Below are 23,635 nucleotides of genomic sequence, written 5' to 3'. Positions count from 1 at the left end.
GGAATACATTTCAAGTTTTGGCATCAGGCGCCCACATGGAAAACAAGGGAATACATTTCATGTTTTGGCATCGGGCGCCCACATGGATAACAAAGGAATATTTTTTATGTTTTGGCATCAGACGCCCACCTGGATAACGAGGCAATATATTTCATGTTTTGGCATCAGGAGCCCACCAGGAAAACATGGGAATATATTTCAAGTTTTGGCATCTGGCACCCATCTAGAAAAAAAAGGAATACATTTCAAGTTTTGGCATCAGGCGCCCACCTGGAAAACAAGGGAATACATTGCAAGTTTTGGCATCAGGCGCCCACCTGGATAGCAAGGGAATACATTTCAACTTGTGGATTCAAGCGCCCACCAGGAAAACAAGGGAATACATTTCATGTTTTTGCATCAGGAACCCACCTGGAAAACAAGGGAATACATTTCAAGTTTTGGCATCAGACGTCCACCTGGACAACAAGGGAATATGTTTCAAGTTTTGAATCAGGTGCCCACCTGGAAAATAAGGGAATACATTTCATGTTTTGGCATCAGGTGCCCACCTAGAAAATAAGGCAATACATTACAAGTTTTGGCATCAGGCGCCCACCTAGATAACAAGGGAATACATTTCATGTTTGGGCATAATTCGACCACCCGGATAACATGGGAATACATTTCATGTTTTGGCATCAGTTGCCCACCTGGATAACAAGGGAAAACATTTCAAGGTTTGGCATTAGGCGCCCACCTGGAAAACAAGGGAATACATTCCATATTTGGGCATTGGGCGCCCACCTGGAAAATAAGGGAATATATTGCTTGTTTTGGCATCAGGAGCCCACCTAAAAAACAAGGGAATACATTGCATGTTTTGGCATCAGGCGCCGACCTAGATAATAAGGGAATACATTGCAAGTTTATGTATCAGGCGCCCACCTGGAAAACATGGGAATACATTGCAAGTTTTGGCATCATGCGCCCACCTGGTTAATAAGGGAATACATTGTATGTTTCGGCATCAGGCGACCACTTGGAAAACAAGGGAATACATTTCATGTTTTGGCATCAGGCACCCACCTGAAAAACAAGGGAATACATTTCATGTTTTGGCATCAGGTGCCCACCTAGAAAATAAGGGAATACATTACAAGTTTTGGCATCAGGCGCCAACCTAGATAACAAGGGAATGCATTTCATGTTTTGGCATGATTCGACCACCTGGATAACATGGGAATAGATTTCATGTTTTGGCATCAGTCGCCCACCTGGATAACAAGGGAGTACATTTCAAGTTTTGGCATCATGCGCCCACCTGGAAAATAAGGGAATACATTCCATATTTGGGCATTAGGCGCCCACCTGGAAAATAAGGGAATATATTGCTTGTTTTGACATCAGGAGCCCACCTGGAAAACAAGGGAATACATTGCAAATTTTGGCATCAGAGCCCACCTAGAATATAAGGGAATACTTTACAAGTTTTGGCATCAGGCGCCGACCTAGATAATAAGGGAATACATTGCAAGTTTGGGCATTAGGCCCCCACCTGGAAAACAAGGGAATACATTGCAAGTTTTGGTATCAGGCGCCCACCTGGATAATAAGGTAATACATTGCATGTTTCGGCATCAGGGGACCACTTGGAAAACAAGGGAATACATTTCAAGTTTTGGCATCAGGCACTGACCTAGAAAACAAGTGAATACATTTCAAGTTTTGGCATCAACCGCCCACTTGGAAAATAAGTGAATACATTTCAAGTTTTTGCATAGGGCCGACCTGGAAAACAAGGGAATACATTTCAAGTTTTGGCATCAGACGCCCACCTGGATAACAAGGCAATATATTTCAAGTTTTGGCATCAGGCGCCCCCCTGGATAAAAATGGAATACATTGCAAGGTTTGGCATTAGGCGTCCACCTAGAAAATAAGAAAACACATTGCAAGTTTTGGCATCAGGCGCCCACCTGAAAAACAATGGAATATATTTCAAGTTTCGGCATCAGGCACCCACCTAGAAAACAAGGGAATACATTTCATGTTTTGGCATCAGACGCCCATCCGAGGGAATACATTTCATGTTTTGGCATCAGACGCCCACCTAGATTACAAGGGAATACATTTCAAGTTTTGTCATCAGGTGGCCACTTGAGGGAATACATTTCAAGTTTTGGCATCAGGCGGCCACATGGATAACAAGGGAATACATTGCAAGTTGGAAAACAAGGTGGGCATCAGGCATTAGGCATCCACCTGGAATACATTTCAAGTTTAGGCATTAGACGCCCACCTTGATAACAAGGGAATACAATGCAAGTTTTAGCATCATGCGCCCATCTGAAAAACAAAGGAATACATTTCAAGTTTTGGCATCAGGCGCCCACCTGGTAAATAAGGGAATAAATTTCAAGTTTTTGCATCAGGCGTCCACCTGGAAAACAAGGGAATACATTTCATGTTTTGGCATCAGACGCCCACCTGGATAACAAGGAAATACATTTCATGTTTTGGCATCATAATCCCACCTGGATAACAAGGGAATACATTTCAAGTTATGGAATCAGGCGTCCACCTGAAAAACAAGGTAATACATTTCATGTTTTGGCATCAGGCGCCCACCTGGAAAATAAGGAAATACATTTAAAGTTTTGGCATCAGGCGCCCACCTGGATAACATGGGAATACATTTCAAGTTTTGGCATCATTCGACCACCTGGATAACAAGGAAATACATTTCATGTTTTGGCATTAGGCGCCCACATATAAAAAAAGGGAATACATTTCAAGTTTTTGCATCGGGTGTCGACCTGGAAAACAAGAAAATACATTTCAAGTTTTGGCATCAGGTGCTCACCTGGGAAAACAAGGGAATATGTTTCAAGTTTCGTGATCAGGCGCCCACCTGGAAAATAAGGGAATACATTTGAAGTTTTGGCATCAGGCGCCCACTTGGAAAATAAGGGAATACATTTTAAGTTTTAGTATCAGGCGCCCACCTGGAAAATAAGGGAATACATTTTAAGTTTTGGCATTAGGCACCCACCTAGAAAAAAAGGGAATACATTTCAAGTTTTTGCATAGGGCGCCGACCTGGAAAACAAGGGAATACATTTCAAGTTTTGGCATCAGACGCCCGCCTGGATAATAAGGCAATATATTTCAAGTTTTGGCATCATGCGCCCACCTGGATAACAATGGAATACATTGCATGTTTTGGCACCAGGCACCCACCTTGATAACAAGGGAAGACATTGCAAGTTTTGGCATCAGGCGCCCACTTGAAAAATAAGGGAATACATTTCATGTTTCGGCATTAGGCACCCACCTATAAAACAAGGGAATACATTTCATGTTTTGGCATCAGGCGCCCACCTGAGGGAATACATTTCAAGTTTTGCCATTAGACACCCACCTAGATAACAAGAGAATACATTTTAAGTTTTGGCATCAGGCGGCCACCTAGATAACAAGGGAATACATTGCAAGTTTTGGCACCAGAGCCCACCTAAAATATAAGGGAATACATTGCAAGTAACAAGGTGGGCATCAGGCATTAGGGTCCACATGGAATACATTTCAAGGTTAGGCATCAGACACCCACTTTGGAATCAGGCACCCAACAGGAAAATAAGGGAATAAATTTCTAGTTTTGGCATCATGCGCCCACCTGGAAAACAAGGGAATATATTTCAAATTTTTGCGTCGGGCGTCCACCTGGAAAAAGGGAATGCATTTCATGTTTTGGCATCAGACGCCCACCTAGAAAACAAGAGAATACATTTCAAGTTTTGGCATCAGACGCCCACCTGGATAACAAGGGAATATGTTTAAAGTTTTGGCATTAGGCGCCCACCTGGAAAACAAGGGAATACATTGAAAATTTTGGCATCAGGCGCCCACCTGGATAATAGAGGAATACATTGCATGTTTCGGCATCAGGCTCCCACTTGAAAAACAAGGGAATACATTTAAATTTTTTTTGTCGGGCGCCCACTTGGAAAACATGGGAATACATTTCAAGTTTTGGCATTAGGAGCCCACCTAGAAAAAAAGGGAATACAATTCAAGTTTTTGCATCGGGCTCCCACCAGGAAAACAAGGGAATACATTTCAAGTTTCGGGATCAGGCGCCCACCTGGAAATTAAGGGAATACATTTGAAGTTTTGGCATCAGACGCCCACTTGGAAAATAAGGGAATACATTTTAAGTTTTGGCATCAGGCACCCACCTAGAAAAAAAGGGAATATATTTAAAGTTTTTGCATAGTTCGCCGACCTAGAAAACAATGGAATACATTTCAAGTTTTGGCATCAGGCGCCCAAATGGATAACATGGGAATACATTTCATGTTTTGGCATCATTCGACCACCTGGATAACAAGGGAATACTTTTCATGTTTTGGCATCGGGCCCACCTGGAAAACAAGGGAATATATTTAAAGTTTTGGCATTAGGTGCCCACCTGGATAACAAGGGAATACATTGCATGTTTTGGCATTAGGGGCCTACCTGGAAAACAAGGGAATACATTGCAAGTTTTGGCATTAGGCGCCGACCTAGATAACAAGGGAATACATTGCAAGTTTTCGCATCAGGCACCCATTTGGAAAACAAGGGAATACATTGCAAGTTTTGGCATCAGGCGCCCACCTGGATAATAAGGGAATACATTGCATGTTTCGGTATCAGGCGCCCACCTGGAAAGCAAGGGAATACATTTCAAATTTTTGTGTCCGGCGCACACCTGAAAAACAAGGGAATACATTTGAAGTTTTGGCATCAGGCACCCACTTGGAAAATAAGGGAATACATTTCATGTTTTGGTATCAGGCGCCCACCTGGAAAATAAGGGAATACATTTTAAGTTTTGGCATCAGGCACCCACCTAGAAAAAAAGGGAATACATTTCAAGTTTTTGCATAGGGCGCCGACCTGGAAAACAAGGGAATACATTTCAAGTTTTGGCATCAGACGCCCACCTGGATAATAAGGCAATATATTTCAAGTTTTGGCATCATGCGCCCACCTGGATAACAATGGAATACATTGCATTTTTTTGCACCAGGCACCCACCTTGATAACAAGGGAAGACATTGCAAGTTTTGGCATCAGGCACCCACTTGAAAAACAAGGGAATACATTTCAAGTTTCGGCATTAGACACCCACCTGTAAAATAAGGGAATACATTTCATGTTTTGGCATCAGGCGCCCACCTGAGGGAATACATTTCAAGTTTTGCCATTAGACGCCCACCTAGATAATAAGGGCTTACATTTCAAGTTTTGGCATCAGGCGGCCACCTAGATAAGCAAGTTTTGGCACCAGAGCCCACTTAAAATATAAGGGAATACATTGCAAGTAACAAGGTGGGCATCAGGCATTAGGGTCCACCTGGAATACATTTCAAGGTTAGGCATCAGACGCCCACCTTGATTATAAGGGAATAGAATGCAAGTTTTAGCATCATGCGCCCACCTGAAAAACAAGGGAATACATTTCTAGTTTTGGAATCAGGCGCCCACCTGGAAAATAAGGGAATAAATTTCTAGTTTTGGCATCAGGCGCCCACTTGGAGAACAAGGGAATATATTTCAAATTTTTGCGTCGGGCGTCCACCTGGAAAAAAAGGAATACATTTCATGTTTTGGCATCAGACGCCCACCTGGAAAACAAGAGAATACATTTCAACTTTTGGCATCAGACGCCCACCTGGATAACAAGGGAATACGTTTCAAGTTTTGGCATCAGGCGCCCACCTGGAAAACAAGGGAATACATTGAAAATTTTGGCATCAGGCGCCCACCTGGATAATAAAGGAATACATTGAATGTTTTGGCATCAGGCGCCCACTTGAAAAACAAGGGAATACATTTCAAATTTTTTCGTCGGGCACCCACCTGGAAAACATGGGAATACATTTGAAGTTTTGGCATTAGGCGCCCAGCTAGAAAAAAAGGGAATACAATTCAAGTTTTTGCATCGGGCGCCCACCTGGAAAACAAGGGAATACATTTCAAGTTTCGGGATCAGGCGCCCACCTGAAAATTAAGGGAATACATTTCAAGTTTTGGCATCAAGCGCCCAATTGGAAAATAAAGGAAAACATTTCAAGTTTTGGTATCACGCGCCCACCTGGAAATAAGGGAATACATTTTAAGTTTTGGCATCAGGCACCCACCTAGAAAAAAAGGGAATATATTTCAAGTTTTTGCATAGTGCGCCGACCTGGAAAACAAGGGAATACATTTCAAGTTTTCGCATCAGACGCCCACCTGGAAAACAAGGGAATACATTTCAAGTTTTGGCATTAGGTGCCCACCTGGATAACAAGGGAATACATTGCATGTTTTGGCATTAGGGGCCTACCTGGAAAACAAGGGAATACACTGCAAGTTTTGGCATCAGGCGCCGACCTGGATAACAAGGGAATACATTGCAAGTTTTCGCATCAGGCACCCATTTGGAAAATAAGGGAATACATTGCAAGTTCTGGCATCAGGCGCCCACCTGGATAATAAGGGAATACATTGCATGTTTCGGTATCAGGCGCCCACCTGGAAAACAAGGGAATACATTTCAAATTTTTGTGTCAGGCGCACACCTGGAAAACATGGGAATACATTTCATGTTTTGGCATTAGGCGCCCACATAGAAAAAAAGGGAATACATTACATTTTTTTGCATCGGGTGCCGACCTGGAAAACAAGGAAATACATTTCAAGTTTTGGCATCAGGCGCTCACCTGGGAAAACAAGGGAATATGTTTCAAATATATATATCAACAGGTATACATCTCAGTATTAAAGATCCTAATAAAAATAAGATGACCCCCCCCCCCCCAATTTGGTATCAGAGCTATGATAAATAAACATTTATATTAAGAAGCAAAATCATGAAAAATAACACTGACATTAATAGTACAAATCCGCAAAAAATACCCATAAACAGTGAGACAATTAAAATAACTAAGAAATCGAAGAAAATTAGAAAGGAACTAAAGAAACTATACATAGAATATAAATACTTAAGTATCACAAAAATAAACAAAGCTAGGCTATCTAAATTAATCGATATAATATCTAAAACATAATATAAATATATTTGTTATCTAAGAGATAAAAGATGAATAAGGAAGAATTCGCACTTAAAGAAAAAACATATGAAAATCCAGAAGGATTAAAAATAACGATAATATTTTCCAACTTAGGAAGAAGATACAAGAAAATAGGGAATAATCTAAACTTAATGTTAGAAAAAGAAGTTGTGAGACTAGAAGATAGTTTAACCGCAATGGTTAGAATAACAAAAGAAAATGAAGAAATAGATAGAAAATGAGAAATTAAAGAAATACAACAGCAAGCTAAAGAAAAAATACAATAGATAGAAGAAGTAAAAAATACTAAAATAACATAATTAGAAAAAGAATTAGAAATGCTAAAACAACTGTATAATAATAAACTAAAAGAAAAAGAAAAACGAAAAGAAGAAGAACAAGAGCTAAGACTGACAAATGAGATAGAAAAATTTAAAATACAATTAGAAGAAGTACAGGATAATCCGCCAAATATAAGCATAAACGAAATAAATGACCAAAGTGATAACGACGAAGATCTAGGAGAAAACTATTCAGAAACAAGTGAAACGTATACAGAACTTATAAAAGAAACAGAAAAGATAAAAACAAACCTAGAAATAAATACAGGAGATATGAACGAGGATAAACCAAGCACATCAGGAGTAAAAAATCCAAAACAATTAAACTCAACCTATTACAGAGTAAGTTATGATGCATATGATAGAAACAAAACATTATGGGATAAAGGTTAAATAAGAAATGGGCACCAAGACAGATAACTGAACAATATAATTTTTTAGATCTAGATTGTGTAGCAGATATAAATAAAACAATACAATTATGGATAGGATATATCTCAAAACAACTAATAGATAATAAAATAGCAATAGCGGAAACACGAGGATATATAGAAAGAACATTAATAGGAACTGTAAAATTATGGTTACAAAATTTATCAAGTGAAAGCTTAGACACATTAAGAAGTAATAAAAAACTTGACGGTACAACTACAACAACAGTTACAGATATATTAAATAAATATGAAATAGCAATAAGAAATGAATTTAGTATTATGACAACAGAAGTAGAAGAACAAAATAAAGAAAAAATTACAAATAGGAATTTAATGACAAAATTAGCAATATGTAATATGTGTTATATAGATGAATATACTTGTGCATTTAGAGACTATTATTATAAAGGAACATATAGTCCGGATGAAAGTAAAGAGATAAGAAAATTATATTTTACAAAATTACCAGAACCCTTTAGCTCAAAAATAATAAAAAATTGGAACGAAGCAGGACTAGCAGATACATTAGGAGCAAGGATAAAATTTCTACAAAACTGGTTTATAGAATTATGTGAAAAATATAAAGAAAACATGAAAATGGATAAAATATTAGTAAAAAATTTGGCATGTTGCAAAAGTAGAATAGCACCCCAATTTGGCTGCACAGATAAATATTACAAAAAAGAAGGAAAGAGAAAGAAATTTAAATCAAAATATTCAAAATATAAATATAGGAAACCAAGAGGAAGATGTTATGTAAAAAATTATAAACATAAAAAACCATATAGGAAAAAGAAAAAACTAACAGAATGTACTTGCTATAATTGTGGAAAGCTAGGACACTTAGCCAAAGATTGTAGATTACCAGAAAACCCAAAGAAGAAACAAATTACCGAAATACTAATAGATAATGATAAATATACACAAATAGAATATGTAGATTATGAATTAAGCAGTGAAGACAACATATATGAGATATCAGAAAACGAGTTCTCTGAAAATAAAAAGGAAATAAACAAGGATATAGAGGAATCAGATGAAGAAAATTATGACTGAAAAAGATATACAAATTATACAACAAGAAGAACACCAAGATGAACAATCTTCAGAACAGAAAATAATATTTGATACCACTATATTTGAACAAATAAAAGGAAAAGAATTAGATCTAAGTATAGATAAAATATTAGAGGTACCAACAATAAAGAATTGGTTTAAAAGACAAAAAGAAGAATACTATGTAGTAAGCCAAAGAGAACATATAATAGACTGTAAATACATTAAAGGTAAATCAAGAATACCAATTTTAAATAAGAAACTACTAAATAAAGAAATACAAGATATAAAAGCAAAAAACCCAATAAAATACGTACATCTAGGAGGAACAGAGATACTAATAAAAGCATGTTTTAGAGAAGGAATAGATACCCCTATAGAAATATACTTGGCAGACGATAGAATTGTACAACCTATAGAAAAGAGTATAATAAGTGCAGTAAGAGGTAACTTAATATACCAAAAATTTAAATTCATAATAAGTGCCAATTATTCAGTAGCAATAGACGATAAAAATAGATAAATCATTAGTACTATACTGGAAAATGTCTGGAATAGAACTAGCACCAGGAAGTAAAATATTTACAGCAAGATGTAAAAATCTATATGTTTTAACAACGAAACATAAGATAACAGCTAAAAATAAAATAAATAAAATAAAAATAGAAAATCCATTTGAAAGAATAGTATCAGTTATAGACAATAATGATTATAGTTATAAAGAAATGTATATAAAAGAAGATTTAGAAATAGTAAAGGAAAGATTAAGTACGTCAAAACGAACAAATAATGAGATACCAGAGACATCATCAAGAATAAGTACATCAAAAAGTACATCAAGAAGAATAGATTATATAACTCCACAAAAATTAATAGAACAAAAAATAGAAGAAATAAACCCACACCATTATTATATAACAGGAATAATGGACCAAAGAAAATATTTAATATTAATAAATACAGGGCAGGAAGAGAATTATGTTATAAGAGAATTAATACCAGAACAAGAGATAGTGACAATAGAACAGCAAAATTCAGAACTACCAAAAGCGTTAAGAAAAAACGAAGAAACAACTGAAAAGAATTAATTATTGGAGGAATACCAATATTAATAAATTTTAAAATATATCAAGGCGATAAAAACATTACACTAGGAATAAAATGGTTAGAAAAAGTCAAACCATATAAATTAGAAGACAGACAATTAACAATAAGTTATGAAAATAAGAAAATAATAATAAAAAGAACTTTGATATAATGCCAAAGATATACATACTTGCCAAGATAATAGTAGAAGGATATTATAATAGATATTATACACCTATGATGGATACAGGAGCAGAAGCTAACATGTGTAGACATAATTGTTTACCAGAAAGTAAATGGGAAAAGCTAAAAACCCCTATAGTAGTAACAGGATTCAATAATGAGGGAAGTATGATAACATACAAAGCAAGAAATATAAAAATACAAATATGGGATAAAATATTAACCATAGAAGAAATATATAGTTATGAATTCACAAATAAAGATATATTATTAGGAATGCCATTTTTAGATAAATTATACCCACATATTATCACAAAAACACATTGGTGGTTTACTACCCCGTGTAAACAAAAATTAGGAGCAAAAAGAGTAAATAATAAAGTAAGAAAAACAACACCCTGGATTAAAGGAAGTGAAAAGATTACCCAAAAATTAGAAAATGTAATACAAAGCAACCATAATATAGAAATAATCATTTTCTCAATAAATAAAATAAAACTACTACAAGATAAATTAGAATTACTATATAATGATAATCCACTCCAAGGATGGGAAAAACATAAAACAAAAATAAAGATTGAACTAATAGATGAAAATAGCATAATAACACAAAAACCTTTAAAATACAATTTTAATGATTTAACAGAATTTAAAATGCATATAAAGGAATTATTAGACAATAAGTACATACAAGAAAGTAATAGTAAACATACTAGCCCGACATTTATAGTAAATAAGCATAGTGAACAAAAACGAGGAAAAAGCCGTATGGTTATAGATTATAGAAATTTAAATGCAAAAACAAAAACATATAATTATCCGATACCAAATAAAATACTAAAAATCAGACAAATACAAGGATATAACTATTTCAGTAAATTTGACTGTAAATCAGGATTTTACCATTTAAAACTAGAAGATGAATCTAAAAAGTTAACAGCATTCACAACACCACAAGGATTTTATGAATGGAACGTATTACCGTTTTGATATAAAAATGCACCAGGTAGGTATAAACATTTTATGGATAACTACTTTAACCAATTAGAAAATTGTATAATATATATAGATGATATACTGTTATATTCTAGAACAGAGAACGAACATATAAAACTACTAGAAAAATTCATACACATTGTAGAAATATCAGGAATAAGTTTAAGTAAAAAGAAAGCAGAAGTAATGAAAAATCAAATAGAATTTTTAGGTATACAAATAGATAAAAACGGAATAAAAATGCAAACCCATACAGTACAAAAAATAATTGACTTAAATGAAACACTTGATACAAAAAAAAAGTTACAATCATTTTTAGGATTGGTTAACCAAGTAAGAGAATATATTCCTAAATTAGCAGAAAACTTAAAACCATTACAGAAAAAATTAAAAAAGGATATAGAATATCATTTTGACGAAAAGGATAAAATACATATACAGAAGATAAAAAATATGTGTAAAAAATTACCAAAACTATATTTCCCAGATGAAAAGAAACAGTTCACATATATTGTAGAAACTAATTCTAGTGATCACAGCTATGGAGGAGTTCTAAAATATAAATATGATAATGAAAAAATTGAACACCATTGTAGATATTATTCCGGATCATACACGGAACCACAAATTAAATGGGAGATAAATAGGAAAGAACTATTTGGATTATATAAATGTTTGTTAGCATTTGAGTCATATATTGTTTATAACAAGATTATTGTAAGAACAGATAATACACAAGTAAAATGGTGGATAACACGGAAAGTACAAGATTCAGTAACTACAAAGGAAATAAGAAGACTTGTATTGAATATACAAAATTTTACATTTACAATTGAAGTAATACGAACTGACAAGAATGTTATTGCAGATTACTTATCAAGACAAAAGTACTCAAACTGATGAGAACCAAGAATCGAAAGATATATTTGCAATCCTTACTACCCTATCATTACAGATGGATAGTATGGGCAAAAGATTACAACAGCTAGAAAGTCAGCAGCATGACTATAAAAATGCGGAGCTAAGTCGATCGGAAGACTTAAAAATTCTAGAATTAGAAGGAGACGTTGGGAAACTCCAAAAAACCCATGACAAAGTTTGTTTACCTACAGCTGCAGGCACAAGCAAACAGGTGAATAAGAATCTACATACCAATGTAAATCTAAACAACGTATTTGATAAGCCATTTACATCAAAAAAGCCAAAAGAAGCAATAGTTATAACCCCACAAACTACAACCTATGCTAATAGCCTACACCACAACAAAAAGGTATATAACCATATTACTCAAACATATATTGAGAATATATATAAAATTCAGACATTTCTGAACCTAAATCCCAGGTCAACTACCACTACAGATCCAACACAGGATTATGTAACCCAAAAACTACAGGGATATAATAGGCTAATAGCCCAACCAAAAACAAAAGCCAACCTAGTAAAGACATGTTATAACTACGGACTACTTAGCACTGTATATACCCACGACGGAGAAGAAATAATTGGAATACCAGAGCTATACAAAGCATTTGTCACCTTCAAAAGAATTACAAAAGGCAACCTATTCTTCATCAAATTCTATACAGCACCAGCTGAAATACTATATGATGAAATAAAATCCATTATACATGTGATAAAGATAGGACTAACACGAGATATGATAATACCGGAAGAAATAGAGCAACAACCGGAGATACAGAAAATGGAGATACCAAGTTTCTATGCCAACAAAAGAATAATTGGTATAGCAACTATTATTCAAGAACTAGCTAACAATTATCTACAAGGAAATGCTATCTGGAGCTATTATTCCAGAGACCAGTTAATGATATATGCCAACTCAAAAGAACTACGACAAAGAGATATGGATGAAGTCCAGAAATGGATTTTATCATTATTAAAGCCAGAAATGCAACCAACTACTAGAGCATTGAAAAAAGAATTTATTTCAAACGAGTTATTGACAAGATACTGCAAACTAGTGGGACACAAATATCCAGGCCACATATGTTCAAAGTGCAACGGAGATGATAACTATGTACCAGAAGTCCAACTAGAATGAAGGTATCAGCAAGAAGACAAATGAAGAAGACAACTATTAAAAATAGATAATGTAAAAGTCGTAAAGTAAATAGTACGAGTCATAATCATGAACAGTAAAGGTCATTCATGAAGAGTCATTTGTGAATAGTAAGAGTCATATTCATGAACAGTAAAGGTCGTTCATGAAAGGTCGTTTGTAAACAGTAGGAGTCGTTTAAATTTTCTATATATAGAATGTAAATCCGAGGAAGAAGGGACATCCTCATCCTCACCTTCTCTCTCTTATCTTCTCTCAATAAAATATCTAATTATATACAAACTTCTGAAAGCTATGGAGCATTCAAACGAGTTACAAAACCAGGTAAGTTTATTCATAATCATGTTTAACTAAACTCTTATATTCCTTATAATCTCTTGAATATCATAATTGTTTATCATGTTATAGTACTGTTATAAAGAACATCTTGAGAAAGTTTGCCTGTCTAATAATGCTGAGAGTAGTTAAGCCCAGACTATGCCATCCTAAAGTGGAAACCAGTAGGCAAGGAAGCCGTTTAGGGGAGTACACAGAGTTGAGGCGCTGTTAGGATAAATGATTGAAGCATGACAAACATGGTAGTGACCAGAAAAGATTGTTCAGTATAACTTATTAAAATATGATAAACTCTATGATAAACAAAGAGGTTAGAGGGAATATGTTTAGTAAACACATGATAAGGATAAATAGTAAATCTGAATGAACAACCACACGTATTTATTAGAAGAAAATATTGACTACAAAATACTTATATTATATATCTTTAACAGACTTAATAACGATGTTAAAAGAAAAATTTATGATATTTTAGTTACTTTTGAAATAATATATGTAATGGAACAAGCATTTACAGAACTAATTGTATAACAAGAAATAGATATATTAGATCTATATGAATTAGATTTATATTCAGATTAATGATCACATATCAAGTTACTAAAATCTGTTTATAAATGAAACGTAACACTTTTCATTACATAAGATTCTATAACACCCAGAAATGGAAACTTCTTAAAAACCTCAGTAACATAAATAGAAAAATAGATTGTGTTAAACACAATATTAAAACATGCAAAGACATAATTAGATATAATAGACTACGTAATAAAGCTTTATTAACTATAGAAAAAGAAATTGAATTCTATGAAGATAATCTTGAAAGTTATCAACACAGAAAAGAATTAATTCTGACAAATATAGAAACCATGGATATATGTATCAACAGGTATACATCTCAGTATTAAAGATCCTAATAAAAATAAGATGACCCCCCCCCACACACACACACTTGGAAAATAAGGGAATATATTTCAAGTTTTGGTATCAGGCGCCCACCTGGAAAATAAGGGAATACATTTTAAGTTTTGGCATTAGGCACCCACCTAGAAAAAAAGGGAATACATTTCAAGTTTTTGCATAGGGCGCCGACCTGGAAAACAAAGGAATATTTTTTATGTTTTGGCATCATACGCCCACCTGGATAACGAGGCAATATATTTCATGTTTTGGCATCAGGAGCCCACCAGGAAAACATGGGAATACATTGCAAGTTTTGGCATCAGGAGACTACTTGGAAAAGAAGGGAATACATTTCATGTTTTGGCATCAAGCACCCACATGGATAATAAGGGATTACATTTCAAGTTTTGGCATTAGATGCCCACCTGGATAACAAGGCAATATAATTGACTGGATAACAAGGCAATATAATTGATGTTCTGGCATCAGACGCCCACTTGGATAACGAGGCAATATATTTCATGTTTTGGCATCAGGAGCCCACCTGGATAACATGGGAATACATTTCATGTTTTGGAATCAGTCGCCCACCTGGATAACAAGGGAGTACATTTCAAGTTTTGGCATTAGGCGCACACCTAGAAAACAAGGGAATACATTCCATGTTTGGGCATTAGGCGCCCACCTGGAAAATAAGGGAATATATTGCTTGTTTTGGCATCAGGAGCCCACCTGGAAAACAAGGGAATACATTGCATGTTTTGGCATCAGGCGCCGACCTGGATAATAAGGGAATACATTGCAAGTTTATGCATCAGGCGCCCACCTGGAAAACAAGGGAATACATTGCAAGTTTTGGCATCAGGCGCCCACCTGGTTAATAAGGGAATACATTGCATGTTTCGGCATCAGGAGACCACTTGGAAAATAAGGGAATACATTTCAAGTTTTGGCATCAGGCACCCAGCTGAAAAACAAGGGAATACATTTAAAGTTTTGGCATCAGACGCACACCTGGAAAGCAAGGGAATACATTTCAAGTTTTGGCATCAGGCGCCCACATGGAAAACTAGGGAATACACTCCATGTTTTGGCATCAGGCACCCACCTAGATAACAAGGGAATACATTTCAGGTTTTGGCATTAGACGCCTACCTGGATAACAAGGAAATATATTTTAGGTTTTGGCATCCGACGCCCACCTGGATAACGAAGCAATATATTTCATATTTTGGCATCTGGCGCCCATCTAGAAAATAAAGGAATACATTTCATGTTTTGGCATCAGGCGCCCACCTGGAAAACAAGGGAATACATTTCAAGTTTTGGCATCAGGTGCCCACCTGGATAACAAGGGAATACATTGCAAGTTTTGGCATCAGGCGACCACTTGGAAAACAAGGGAATATATTTCAAGTTTAGGGATCAGGCGCCCACATAGAAAAAAAGGGAATACATTTCATGATTTTGCATAGGGCGCCCACCTGGAAAACAAGGGAATACATTTCATGTTTTGGCATCAGACGCCCACCTGGATAACAAGGAAATTTATTTCATGTTTTGGCATCAGACGCCGACCCGGATAATAAGGCAATATATTTCATGTTTTGGCATCAGGCGCCCACCTTGATAACAAGGGAATACATTGCAAGTTTGGGCATCAGGCGCCGACCTGGAAAATAAGGGAATACATTGCAAGTCATGGCATCAGGCGCCCAACTGGAAAATAAGGGAATACATTACAAGTCTTGGCATCAGGTGCCCACCTGGAAAACCAGGGAATACATTTCATGTTTTGGCATCAAGCACCCACATGGATAATAAGGGATTACATTTCAAGTTTTGGCATCAGATGCCCACCTGGATAACAAGGCAATATAATTGACTGGATAACAAGGCAATATAATTGATGTTCTGGCATCAGACGCCCACTTGGATAACGAGGCAATAAATTTCATGTTTTGGCATCAGTCGCCCACCTGGATAACATGGGAATACATTTCATGTTTTGCATCAGTCGCCCACCTGGATAACAAGGGAGTACATTTCAAGTTTTGGCATTAGGCGCCCACCTAGAAAACAAGGGAATACATTCCATGTTTGGGCATTAGGCGCCCACCTGGAAAATAAGGGAATATATTGCTTGTTTTGGCATCAGGAGCCCACCTGGAAAACAAGGGAATACAATGAATGTTTTGGCATCAGACGCCGACTTGGATAATAAGGGAATACATTGCAAGTTTATGCATCAGGCGCCCACCTGGAAAACAAGGGAATACATTGCAAGTTTTAGCATCAGGCGCCCACCTGGTTAATAAGGGAATACATTGCATGTTTCGGCATCAGGCGACCACTTGGAAAATAAGGGAATACATTTCAAGTTTTGGCATCAGGCACCCAACTGAAAAACAAGGGAATACATTTAAAGTTTTGGCATCAGACGCACACCTGGAAAGCAAGGGAATACATTTCAAGTTTTGGCATCAGGCGCCCACATGAAAAACTAGGGAATACACTTCATGTTTTGGCATCAGGCACCCACCTAGATAACAAGGGAATACATTTCAGGTTTTGGCATTAGACGCCTACCTGGATAACAAAGAAATATATTTTAGGTTTTGGCATCAGACGCCCACCTGGATAACGAAGCAATATATTTCATATTTTGGCATCTGGCGCCCATCTAGAAAAAAAAGGAATACATTTCATGTTTTGGCATCAGGCGCCCACCTGGAAAACAAGGGAATACATTTCAAGTTTTGGCATCAAGTGCCCACCTGGATAACAAGGGAATACATTGCAAGTTTTGGCATCAGGCGACCACTTGGAAAACAAGGGAATATATTTCAAGTTTAGGGATCAGGCGCCCACATAGAAAAAAGGGAATACATTTCATGATTTTGCATAGGGCGCCCACCTGGAAAACAAGGGAATACATTTCATGTTTTGGCATCAGACGCCCACCTGGATAACAAGGAAATTTATTTCATGTTTTGGAATCAGACGCCGACCCGGATAATAAGGCAATATATTTCATGTTTTGGCATCAGGGCCCACCTTGATAACAAGGGAATACATTGCAAGTTTGAGCATCAGGCGCCGACCTGGAAAATAAGGGAATACATTGCAAGTCATGGCATCAGGCGCCCAACTGGAAAATAAGGGAATACATTGCAAGTCTTGGCATCAGGTGCCCACCTGGAAAACCAGGGAATACATTTCAAGTTTTGGCATCAGGCGCACACATAGAAAACAAGGGAATACATTTCATGTTTTGGCATCGGGCGCCCACATGGATAACAAAGGAATATTTTTTATGTTTTGGCATCAGACGCCCACCTGGATAACGAGGCAATATATTTCATGTTTTGGCATCATGAGCCCACCAGGAAAACATGGGAATACATTGCAAGTTTTTGCATCAGGCACCCACTTGCAAACAAGGGAATGCATTTCATGTTTTGGCATGATTCGACCACCTGGATAACATGGGAATACATTTCATGTTTTGGCATCAGTCGCCCACCTGGATAACAAGGGAGTACATTTCAAGTTTTGGCATTAGGCGCCCACCTAGAAAATAAGGGAATACATTCCATGTTTGGGCATTAGGCGCCCACCTGGAAAATAAGGGAATATATTGCTTGTTTTGGCATTAGGAGCCCACCTGGAAAACAAGGGAATACATTGCATTTTTTGGCATCAGGCGCCGACCTGGATAATAAGGGAATACATTGCAAGTTTATGCATGCGCCCACCTGGTTAATAAGGGAATACATTGCATGTTTCGGCATCAGGCGACCATTTGGAAAATAAGGGAATACATTTCAAGTTTTGGCATCAGGCACCCAGCTGAAAAACAAGGGAATACATTTAAAGTTTTGGCATCAGACGCACACCTGGAAAACAAGGGAATACATTTCAAGTTTTGGCAACAGGTGCCCACCTAGAAAATAATGGAATACATTCCAAGTTTTGGCATTAGGCGCCCACTTGGATAACAAGGGAATACATTTCATGTTTTGGCATCAAGCGCCCACCTGGAAAACAAGGGAATACATTTTAAATTTTTGCGTCGGGCGCCCACCTGGAAAACACGGGAATACATTTCAAGTTTTGGCATTAGGCGCCCACCTGGATAACAAGGGAATACATTGCAAGTTTGGGCATCAGGCGTCGACCTAGAAAATAAGGGAATACATTGCAAGATTTGGCATCAGGCGCCCACCTGGAAAACAAGGGAATATATTTCAAGTTTTGGCATCAGGCACCCACATGGAAAAGAAGGGAATACATTTCATGTTTTGGCATCAAGCACCCACCTGGATAACAAGTGATTACATTTCAAGTTTTGGCATCAGATGCCCACCTGGATAACAAGGAAATATAATTGACTGGATAACAAGGCAATATAATTGATGTTCTGGCATCAGACGCCTACTTGGATAACGAGGCAATATATTTCATGTTTTGGCATCAGGAGTCCACCTGGAAAACATGGGAATATATTTCATGTTTTGGTATCTGGCACCCATCTAGAAAAAAAAGGATTACATTTCAAGTTTTGGCATCAGGCGCCCACCTGGAAAACAAGGGAATACATTGCAAGTTTTGTTATTAGTCGACCACTTGTAAAACAAAGGAATATATTTCATGTTTTGGCATCAGGCAACCACCTGCAAAACAAGGGAATACATTTCAAGTTTTGGCATCAAGTGCCCACCGGGAAAACATGGGAATACATTTCAAGTTTAGGCATCGGGCGCCCACATAGAAAAAAGGGGAATACATTTTAATATTATGCATAGGTCGCCCACCTGGAAAACAAGATAATACATTTCAAGTTTTGGCATCATACGCCCACCTAGATAACAAGGTAATATATTTTATGTTATGGCATCAGATGCCCACCAGGATAACAAGGCAATATATTTTATGTTTTGGCATCAGGTGCCCACCTGGTTAACAAGGGAATACATTGCAAGTTTTGGCATCAGGAGCCCACCTAGAAAACAAGGGAATACATTACAAGTTTTGGCATTAGTTTCCCACCTGGATATCAAGGGAATCATTCCATGTTTTGGCATCAGGCGCCCACCTGGAAAATAAGGGAATACAATGCAAGTTTCGGCATCAGGCGCCCACTTGGATAACAAGGGAATATATTTCAAGTTTTGGCATCAGGCGCCCACCTGGAAAATAAGGGAATACATTACATGTTTGGGCATCAGGTGCCCACTTGCAAAACAATGGAATATATTTCAAGTTTTGGCATCAGGCGCCCACAAGGAAAACAAGGGAATACATTTCAAGTTTTGGCATTAGGCGCCCACCTGGATAACAAGGGAATATATTTCATGTTTTGGCATCATTCGACCACCTGGAAAATAAGAGAATACATTTCAAGTTTTGGCATCAGACACCCACCTGGAAAACAAGGGTATACATTTCATGCTTTGGCATCAGGAGCCCAGCTAGATAACAAGGGAATACATTTCAAGTTTTGGCATCAGACGCCCACCTAGATAACAAGGGAATACGTTTTAAGTTTTGGCATCAGGCGCCCACCTGGAAAACAAGGGAATACATTTCATGTTTTGGCATCAGGATCCCACTTGGAAAACAAGGGAATACATTTCAAGTTTTGGCATTAGGCGCCCAGCTAGAAAGCAAGGGAATACATTACAAGTTTTGGAATTAGGAGCCCGCCTGGAAAACAAAGTAATACAATGCAAGTTTTGGCATCAGGCGCCAACCTGGATTACATGGGAATACATTGCAAGTTTTAGCATTAGGCACCCACCTAGAAAACAAGGGAATACATTGCATGTTTTGGCATCAGGCGCCCACCTGGATAATAAGGGAATACAGCACATGTTTCGGCATCAGGCGAACACTTATAAAACAAGGGAATACATTTCAAGTTTTGGCATCAGGCGCCCACTTGAAAAACAAGGGAATTCATTTCAAGTTTTGGGAGCAGGCACCCACCTGGAATAAATGGGAATACATTTCAAGTTTATGTATCAGTCGCCCACATAGAAAAAAAGGGAATACATTTCATGATTTTGCATAGGGCGCCCACTTGGAAATCAAGGGAATACATTTCAAGTTTTGGCATCAGGCGCCTATATGGAAAACAAGGGAATACATTTCATGTTTTGGAATCAGGCGCCCACCTAGATAACAAGGGAATACATTTTAAATTTTGGCATCAGACTCCTACCTGGATAATAGGGCAATATATTTTATGTTTTGGCATCAGACGCCCACCTGGATAACGAAGCAATATATTTCATGTTTTGGCATCAGGAGCCCACCTGGAAAACATGGGAATATATTTCAAGTTTTGGCATCTGGCGCCCATCTAGAAAAAAAAGGAATACATTTCATATTTTGGCATCAGGCGCCCACCTAGAAAACAAGGGAATACATTTCAAGTTTCGGCATCAGGAGCCCACCTGGATAACGAGGGAATACATTGCAAGTTTTGGCATCAGGAGACCACTTGGAAAACAAGGGAATATATTTCAAGTTTTGGCATCAGGCGCCCACCTGGAAAATAAGGTAATACATTTCAAGTTTTGGACTCAAACGCCCACCTGGATAACAAGGCAATATGTTTCAAGTTTTGGCATTAGGAGCCCACCGGGATAACTATGGAATACATTGTAAGTTTTGGCATCAGGCACCCACCTGGATAACAAGGGAAGACATTGCAAGTTCTGGCATCAGGCGCCCACCTTCAAAATAAGGGAAAACATTTCAATTTTCGGCATCAGGCGCCCACCTGGAAAACAAGGGAATACATTTCAAGTTTTGGCATCAGGCGCATACCTGAGGGAATACATTTCAAGTTTTGGCATCAGAAGTCCACCTGGATAACAAGGGAATACATTTCATGTTTTGGTATCAGGCTGCCACCTGGATAACAAGGGAATACATTGCATGTTTTGGCATCAGAGCCAACCTAGAATATAAGGAAATACATTGCTAGTTTTGGCATCAGGCTTGCTAGTTTTGGCATCAGGCGCCGACCTGGATAACAAGGGAATACATTGCATGTTTTGGCATCAGGCGCCCACCTGGATAATAAGGGAATACATTGCTTGTTTCGGCATCAGGGGACCACTTGGAAAACAAGGAAATACATTTCAAGTTTTGGCATCAGGCGCCCACCTGAAAAACAAGGGAATACATTTCAAGTTTTGGCATCAGGCGCCCACCTGGAAAAACATGGGAATACATTTCAAGTTTTAGCATCAGGCGCCCACCTGGAAAACAAGGGAATACATTTCTAAATTGTGAGTCGGGCGCCCACTCGGAAAACATGGGAATACATTTCAACTTTTGGCATCAGGCGCTCACCTCGGAATATAAGGGAATACTTTTCAAGTTTCGGGATCAGGCGCCCACCTGGTAAACAAGTGAATACATTTCAAGTTTTGGCATCAGGCGCCTACTTGGAAAATAAGGGAATACATTTCATGTTTTGGTATCAGGCGCCCACCTGGAAAATAAGGGAATACATCTTAAGTTTTTGCATCAGGTGCCCACCTAGAAAAAAGGGGAATACATTTCAAGTTTTTGCATAAGCGCTGATCTGGAAAACAAGGGAATATATTTCAAGTTTTGGCATCAGACGCCCACCTGGATAACACGGGTAACATTTCAAGTTTTGGCATCAGACGCCTACCTAGATAACAAGGGAATACATTTCATGTTTTGGCAACAGGTGCCCACCTAGAAAATAAGGGAATACATTTCAAGTTTTGGCATCAGGCGCCCACCTGGTAAACAAGGGAATACATTTCAAATTTTTGCATCGGGCACCCTCCTGGAAAACATGGGAATACATTTCAAGTTTTTGCATTAGGCGCCCACCTAGAAAAAAAGGGAATACATTTCAAGTTTTGGCATCAGGCGCCCCCATGGAAAACAAGAGAATACATTTCATGTTTTGGAATCAGGCGCCCACCTAGATAACAAGGGAATACATTTCATGTTTTGGCATCAGACTCCTACCTGGATAACAGGGCAATATATTTTAGGTTTTGGCATCAGACGCCCACCTGGATAACGAAGCAATATATTTCATATTTTGGGATCAGGAGCCCACCTGGAAAACATGGGAATATATTTCAAGTTTTGGCATCTGGCGCCCATCTAGAAAAAAAAGAAATACATTTCATGTTTTGGCATCAGGCGCCCACCTAGAAAACAAGGGAATACATTTCAAGTTTCGGCATCAGGCGCCCACCTGGATAACGAGGGAATACATTGCAAGTTTTGGCATCAGGAGACTACTTGGAAAACAAGGGAATATATTTCAAGTTTTGGCATCAGGCGCCCACCTGGAAAAAAAGGGAATACATTTCAAGTTTTGGCATCAAACGCCCACCTGGATAACAAGGCAATATATTTCAAGTTTTGGCATCAAGCGCCCACCGGGATAACTATGGAATACATTGTAAGTTTTGGCATCAGGCACCCACCTGGATAACAAGGAAAGACATTGCAAGTTTTGGCAGGTGCCCACCTTCAAAATAAGGGGAAACATTTCATGTTTAGGCATCAGGCACCCACTTGAAAAACAAGGGAATACATTTCAAGTTTTGGCATCAGACGCCCACCTGAGGGAATACATTTCAAGTTTTGGCATCAGAAGTCCACCTGGATAACAAGGGAATAAATTTCAAGTTTTGGTATCAGGCGGCCACCTGGATAACAAGGGAATACATTGCAAGTTTTGGCATCAGAGCCCACCTAGAATATAAGGGAATACATTGCTAGTTTTGGCATTAGGCGCCGACCTGGATAACAAGGGAATACATTGCAAGTTTTGGCATCAGGCGCCCACCTGGATAATAAGGGAATACATTGCATGTTTCGGCATCACGGGACCACTTGTAAAACTAGGAAATACATTTCAAGTTTTGGTATCAGGCGCCCACCTGAAAAATAAGGGAATACATTTCAAGTTTTGGCATCAGGCGCCCACCTGGAAAAACATGGGAATACATTTCAAGTTTTGGCATCAGGCGCCCTCCTGGAAAATAAGGGAATACATTTCAAATTTTTTAGTAGGGCGCCCACTCGGAAAACATGGGAATACATTTCAAGTTTTGACAT

The 23,635-nt window shown here is 37.8% G+C and overlaps 1 protein-coding gene across 1 annotated transcript in view; it reads left to right on the top strand.

Moving 5' to 3' along the window:
- The first annotated feature begins 12,037 nt into the window (after nucleotides 1–12,037).
- LOC107788459 (uncharacterized) overlaps nucleotides 12,038–23,635 on the top strand; it is an 84,324-nt gene continuing 72,726 nt past the window's right edge. Inside the window, exon 1 of the mRNA XM_075236128.1 lies at nucleotides 12,038–13,057. Within this exon, the coding sequence (XP_075092229.1) occupies nucleotides 12,038–13,057 (1,020 nt within the window). The remainder of the gene's footprint in view (nucleotides 13,058–23,635) is intronic.

The sequence above is a fragment of the Nicotiana tabacum genome, chromosome 18 (assembly GCF_000715075.1).
Source record: "Nicotiana tabacum cultivar K326 chromosome 18, ASM71507v2, whole genome shotgun sequence".
Taxonomy (NCBI): Eukaryota; Viridiplantae; Streptophyta; class Magnoliopsida; order Solanales; family Solanaceae; genus Nicotiana; species Nicotiana tabacum.
The sequence above is the reverse complement of the archived record's forward strand: the minus strand, read 5'-3'. Positions and strand labels throughout refer to the sequence as shown.